General features: G+C 36.2%; 1 protein-coding gene across 1 annotated transcript in view; it reads right to left on the bottom strand.

Annotated features, from left to right (window-relative positions):
• Nucleotides 1–515: 515 nt before the first annotated feature.
• Nucleotides 516–7106, bottom strand: part of PNPLA8 (patatin like phospholipase domain containing 8) — a 46079-nt gene continuing 39488 nt past the window's right edge. Inside the window, exon 10 of the mRNA XM_047846733.1 lies at nucleotides 516–1564. Within this exon, the coding sequence (XP_047702689.1) occupies nucleotides 1290–1564 (275 nt within the window). The 3' untranslated portion in view covers nucleotides 516–1289. The remainder of the gene's footprint in view (nucleotides 1565–7106) is intronic.

Genomic DNA, 7106 nt, shown 5'->3' with positions numbered 1-7106 from the left:
GCTTTTCTCATTCGATCAATAAAATATCCGAAGCCCGGAGTGCCTGTCCCCCCTCCTCCAGGTTACAAACAGGACTCTGCATCAGAGGTGGGATTAACATCCAGACTCTCAGCTCCCCCCAGCACTCTGAACCATGCCTCACTGCCTCTGTGAATTCACGTTACATAGAAGCCAGAGCCATGTCCACGCAATGGGGTTTAGCTTTAGTTGATGTGTACACAAAGCAAAAGGCATTTACCTTTTTACATTTTTCTGGACAAATCTAAACATGATGGAAGGCTTTACATGGCAGATGGAGAGACAACAAAGCAAAGATGAATTTGGTTGGCATAAACAATGATTCGGATCGGTACACCTACAACCTCCGTGAAATCCGATGGTTAAAGGAGTTAATCAGGTAAAACAAAACATAATTTTTTAAGCACACTGTGGACAGGTATATTCAAATGCTTACAAAAGGTGGGAAGAAGCTACGTTACGAACAATAAAAACTTTACAAATGACATTAGCCTTTCAACAATACATTATTTCAATAGTTTATTTTTGTTAAGATAGGGATATTTTCTCAGTAAATTCAAATAGTTAATTTTATAACAGTGAATGGATAAGCTAGAGCTAGAAAAGTTAACACCCAGCACTATCTTTAAATTTCAGGTGGAAAAGTGGTTGATTGGAACTTCTCCTCTCTTTATGAGCCAAACAGTGTTGAAAGAAACAAATTTTGAATAGAACTGTGTATCTGGTTCTTTCATATTTCAAATGTGAAAGTCCTCTGATAGAGAAAATTCCACGTTTCTGCACCTGTTTTGATGTCATTACAGTCAAAGGCAACATTTGGATCCTAGAATGCAGCTGGTCAAAACATCAGTGATGGAAATTTAAGAAATTGGCTTTTCCACTAACAGAAAACCAGTCATCAAACAAATTCAACATGATTATGGTGACTAAAGCAAAAACATCACGTGTAGTGGTGTCACAGCTCTTGCTTGGCACATATATTAATAAATTTTCAAATATCAAACAATATAACACCAAGATCTACTAAAACCAACTAGCACAGAAAGATTCCTAAAGCACTGTTAATTATGAACATCATAAAAACCGAATCCCATATGAATTCTGTAACCAAGCACACCCTCTGTGCTGCACAAGCCGGTCCGAGCACGTCTTTCTTCAGGAATTCTCCGGCATCTCAGAGCAAACTCGGGCCGAAGCCCCCAATTCCTTACTGAATTCACTGCATCTTCTGAACAGACCCTCACTTAGGGAGATGGACACACACACACTTCTCACAATTTTGAAAAAAATGGAAGGCCTTCGTACATGTCAGTTTTTAGTTTTATCCAATCGTTAATTTTCTGCAGAGTTGTTTTTTCTTGACTTAGTATTTTTGCAAGTTTTTTCATTTTTTCTTCGTTTCTTTCGATGTACTTCAACCCTTCCAGCTGCAGCTGATTGAGCTTTTCATTTCGGCTTTCGTCTAGAGGTATGTTTTCACACATCACAGGATTAAATCTAAAATAGGTGTCAGGAGGTAACAGACCATCAAGCATCACATGGACTTCTGTTAAAACAAAGAGAGAACAGGGTAGATGAGAAAATTGACTTACTCTGCAATGATCTAATTTTATCCTTATTTAAAATTATCTTCTTTTAAGGCAAATTACAAAGCCTTCCTTATTTCATCACTCCAGCCCATTAAAAGTAGGTTTAAGGAATCCATAATAACGAATCTAAGGAAATTCATCTCCCAAGATACTTCTTCCTGTAATTCTGCTACTTGCTCCTTTACGCTCTTGTCGCTGTTTTCGGTCATACTGTTAGCCACCGCTGAAATGCCTTTCCAACTTGTTTTGTTTTTAATGTTTATTTATTTTGTGAGAGAGAGAGAGGGAGGGAGGGAGGGAGGGAGGGAGGGAGGGGCAGAGAGAGAGGAGAGAGAGAGAATCCCAAGCAGGCTCCACACTGTCAGCACAGAGCCAAAAGCGAGGCTCCATTTCACAAACCTTGAGATCATAACCCGGGCCGATATGAAGAGTCAGATGCTTAACTGACTGAGCCACCCAGGCGCCCCTCTTTTTGTTTTTAATTTTGGGTATCATCTTTATGGAGGTATAATCTATCTATGATAAAATTCACCAGTTTTAAGTATATAATTTGAGAAGTTTTGACAAATGTATACCTTTGTGTAATCACAACAATCAGGACATAAAACATTTTTATCACCCCCCAAAGTCCTTGATGCCTTTTTTATAGTTCCTCCTCTCCTTACTCTTTGGCTCTTCTAGAATTTCATACAAATAGAATCAGAAATACATAGTTCTGTGTCTAGCTTCTTTTACATAGCAACACGCTTTGGAAATTCATCCCTGTCATAGTATGTATCATAGTTCCTTCCTTTTCACTGGTGAGTAGAATTCCATTGCACAGATATACACCACAGTTTGTTCTTTCCAGTTCTGGTTCTCTCCGGTTTTTAGCTAGTTGGGACAATCCTACAGTAAGAATTTACATATAAGTCTTCTTGTGGATATATGATTCCATCTCTCTTGAGGGAATACTCTGGGATGAAATTGCTCCATCATATGGGAAAAGTGTGTTTATCTTTTTTTTTTTTATATGAAGCACAGTAGACAATGTTACATGTTTACCTTTTTAAGAACTGCAACACCGTTTTCCAAATGGCCACAGCATTTTGCATTCCAACCATTAACATATCAGAGTTCCCACTGTTCACATCTGCCAAAACTTGGTATTGTCAGCCTTAATTTTAGCCATTCTAGAGAATGTGTGGTGGTATTTTGTGGTTTTACTTTTCATTTCTCTAATGACTAATGATGTAAAGTCCTTTATGTACTTTTTAGTCATCTGCGTATGTTCTTCTATAAAGTGTTCAGATATTTTGTCCATTTTTTTCTGAATGTTTTCTTTTATATGTTATATTTATATATGTATATATGTATATATATAATTCTCTATACAGTTTAGATCTGTTTATGTATTTGGTTCTGATAATGGATCAGATACATGTTTTACTAGTATTTTATTTCAGTCTACAGCCTATCTTTTCATTTTACTAAGACTGTCTTCTGAAGAGCAAAATCTGTTATTTGATAAAGTCTATTTTTTTTTTTTTTGGTTCATGTTTTTTGTGTCCTATCTAAACAATCTTTACCTAAACTAATGTCATTTAGATTTTCTCCAGGGTATTCTTCTAGAAGTTTTATAGTTTTAACTCTTATATTGAAATCTATGATCCATTTCAGATTAATTTTTGTATATGGTGTGAAGGGTCAAGGTTCACTTTTTTGACTACAGCTACCTAACTGTCCCTATACTATTGGTTAAAAAGACCATCCTTTCCCCATTTAGTTACCTTATTAAAAATCTTTTGAGCTTACATGTATGGATCAATTTCTGTACTATTATGTACCATTCATTGATCTAAAGGTCTAACCTTATGCAAATACACAGTCCTTTGCTTACTGGAGTTTTATGGTCTTGAGATCAGAGGGCAGAAGTCCTCCAACTTTGTTCTTTTTCAAAATTGTTTTGGCTCTTCTAAGTCCTTTGCACACCCATATAAATTTTACAGTCATCTTGTTAAATCTCCACCCCAGAAAAAGGCTGTCTGCGTTCTCATAGCAATTGCATGGTGTCTATAGATCTATTTGTGGTGTGCCACTGAAACAACACTGAGATTTTCCAATTCATGAATATGGTATATCTACTGATTTACTCAGTATTTCTTTAATTTCTTCCAGTAATATAGTTTTTAGTGTTCAGGTCTTGCACATTATTTGTTAAATAATTCCTTCAGTGTTTAATATTCTCATGCTATTATAAATGACGTCTATCTTTGTATATATTTAATTTCAACTTCCAGTTGTGAGTATGCAGAAATAGAATTGATTTTTACTGACCTTGTGTTCTCCAACTTGTTGGTTCTAGGAGATTTTTAATAGATTCCTTGGGATTGTCAACATAGACCATGGTGTTATCTATAAATATTTACTTCACATCTAATCTATCTGCTTTTTATATCCTTTTATTGCCTTGTAGTACTGGAAAGGACCTCCAGGACAATGCCAACTGGAAGTGATGAGAGACATCTTACTCTGCTCCTGATCTTAAATAGAAAGTATTTAGTCTTTCACCATTAAATATAATGCTAGCTCTAAGTTTCTTGGGTTTTTTTTTTTTCATTCTTTATAAATGTCCTTTGTCAGGCTGAGGAAGTTTCCTTCCGTTCCTAATTTACTATGAGTTTTTATCATGAATGGATGTCAAATTTTGTCAGAGTCTTTTCCACATCTATTGTAACTACCACAAATTTTTCATGTTTTAATCTATTAATATGGTAAATTATATTGATGTTTTTAAATGTTAAACCAACTCTGTATTCTTGGGATGAATCCTACTTGGTTATGCTGTATTCTCCTTTTTACGTATTTCTGAATTCAATTTGTTAGGATATATTAAGAATTTCAGCATGAGGAAACTAATCAGGAATTGGTATTTTTATGTACTTTACAATTTTTTTTTTTTTTTTTTTTGCCTGGTTTTGGAGTCAGGGTAATGCTGGCCTTATAGAATGAGTTGGGAAGTATTTACCCTTCTTCTAGTTCTTGCAAGTGTTTATGTAGATCTTGTCAGCTGCATCTTTTTCATTTCAGATAGTGTATTTTTCATCTCTAGAAGTTTGATTTGGGTCCCTTTTGTATCATTCATTACTCTCCTTATCATGTTCAAGTCTTCCTCCAGCCCACTATACATGTAAAGCCTGCTTTTAATACCTACTGTAATGTCCTTATCTGCTAATTGCCTATGTATCATCTGATTCATATCTAGGTCTGTTCTCATTGATTGGATTTGCTCTTCTTGGTGAAGGGTGTCTTTTCTTTGTTCATTGTATGTCTGGTAATTTATTGGATACCAAAAACTGTGAATTTTTGGTTTTTTTCTGTACTGGAATTTATTGTATTCCTTTAACAGTGTTTGATTTTATTCTAACAATGGATGCTGTTAATTGGATTCAATTTGATCTTTTTGAGGATTGCTTTTAAGCAGTGTTAGAGTGGATCCAGAGCAGCCCTCAGTCTAGAACTAATCTGATGCCACTACAGAAACAATGCTCTTCTGAGAGCCCCACTGCATGATCTCCTGTAACACAAGTTCCTTCTATTCTATTGATAAAAATCCCCAGCTATTCTGGGTCCTATGTGAGCTCCAAGAACTGTTCTGTCTAACCTTCCTGGTGGTTCTTCCCCTGCCTTGGGTAGTTTCCTCACAGGTATGCACCGATCAGTACTCAAAGGGACTCCCCTGTATGTCTGGAGCACTCTCTCTGTGAAGCTTCCTCCTGTTATATTTTGCCCCAAAATTCTAGTTTCCTTGGCCTCCATGAACTATAGTTCTGTATCCTGTTCTGCTTTTTCAGGTTCACCCCTCACTGTGCTGTAATCTAGAAATGCTTTTTAGGTAGCAAGCCGCACAACTGCAAAAATTACTTCATTTATTTTCCTTCTCTCAGGGATCACTGATCCATGACACCTCTAGAAGTTTGATTTGGGTCCCTTTTGTGTCATTCATTTCAGACATCTAATGTCGGTTTGGTTCAGTTTGCTAATGGTTTAAGGTGAGAGGAAATGTACGGTTTCTATTATTTTATCATGGCCAGCAGTGGAAGTCTTAACCCTCTTTTAAAATGTCTAAACCCTATCCTATTATTAAGACCTGTATCTAGTCTAATTCACTTCTTTTTAAAAAAAATTGTTTAAATGTTTTATTTTTGAGAGAGGGCGAGTGGGGCAGGGGCCGACACAGAATCTGAAGCAGGTTCCAGGCTCTGAGCTGTCAGCACTGAGCCCAATACAGGGCCCAAACTTGTAAACCCTGCGATCATGACCTGAGCCGAAGTCGGACACTTAACTGACTGAGCCACCCAGGCGACCCTAGTCTAATTTACTTATTGTAAAATCTCCACAATAACCTATTTTAGTTTTCTTAGTCCCCTTCTTAATTCATAGTTTTAATCATTTACAACTATTCACCATTTATTAATTGATAATACATTAGACTGAGCTAAATGGAATTGCATTTTTTTAAACCTGGAAATATTTTTATTAATAAATGTTTCACATACTTCTATAATACCTTGTTTTTCTTTTCTTTTTACCATTTTGTTTATTTTAATTTACATCCAAGTTAGTTAGCATATGGTGCAACAATGATTTCAGGAGTAGATTCCTTAGTGCCCCTTACCCATTTAGCCCATCCCCCCCTCCCACAACCCCTCCAGTAACCCTCTGTTTGTTCTCCATATTTAAGAGTCTCTAATTTTTGTCCCCCTCCCTGTTTTTATACTATTTTTGCTTCCCTTCCCTTATGTTCATCTGTTTTGTATCTTAAGTCCTCATATGAGAGAAGTCATATGATATTTGTCTTTCTCTAATTTCGCTTAGCATAATACCCTCTAGTTCCATCCACGTAGTTGCAAATGGCAAGATTTCATTCTTTTTGATTGCTGAGTAATACTTCATTGTATACATATACCACATTTTCTTTATCCATTCATCCATCGATGGACATTGGGACTCTTTCCATACTTTGGCTCTTGTTGATAGTGCTGCTATAAACATGGGGGCGCATGTGTCCCTTTGAAACAGCACACCTGTATCCCTTGGATAAATGCCTAGTAGTGAGTTGCTGGGTCGTAGGGTAGTTCTATTTTTAATTTTCTGAGGAACCTCCATACTGTTTCCAGAGTGGCTGCACTAGTTTGCATTCTCAGAAACTGCAGTTTTTATAGTTCAAGAACCATCTAGTACCAGCAATTACATACGTTTCACTCAATTTTTTCATTAACTAGAGTGTAAGCACACTAGAGTGGAAGCAGCATTACTTGTTTCTTGAAAATTCCAATTAGTCCATCACATGGTTTGCACCAGATACATAGAAATATTTTGAGACTGGCTGATTAGGGCTTCTTTTTCTCAGCAGATTATACAATCACAATATTGTATAGACCTAGATATATGCTTCTTGATAAGAATGGTGGTAATTTCAGAGTCTGATGAAAAATAGTAAGAAATTTTCTTTTACTA

Source organism: Prionailurus viverrinus, chromosome A2, assembly GCF_022837055.1.
Source record: "Prionailurus viverrinus isolate Anna chromosome A2, UM_Priviv_1.0, whole genome shotgun sequence".
Lineage (NCBI taxonomy): Eukaryota > Metazoa > Chordata > Mammalia > Carnivora > Felidae > Prionailurus > Prionailurus viverrinus.
This window is presented reverse-complemented; position numbering and strand designations above follow the sequence as displayed.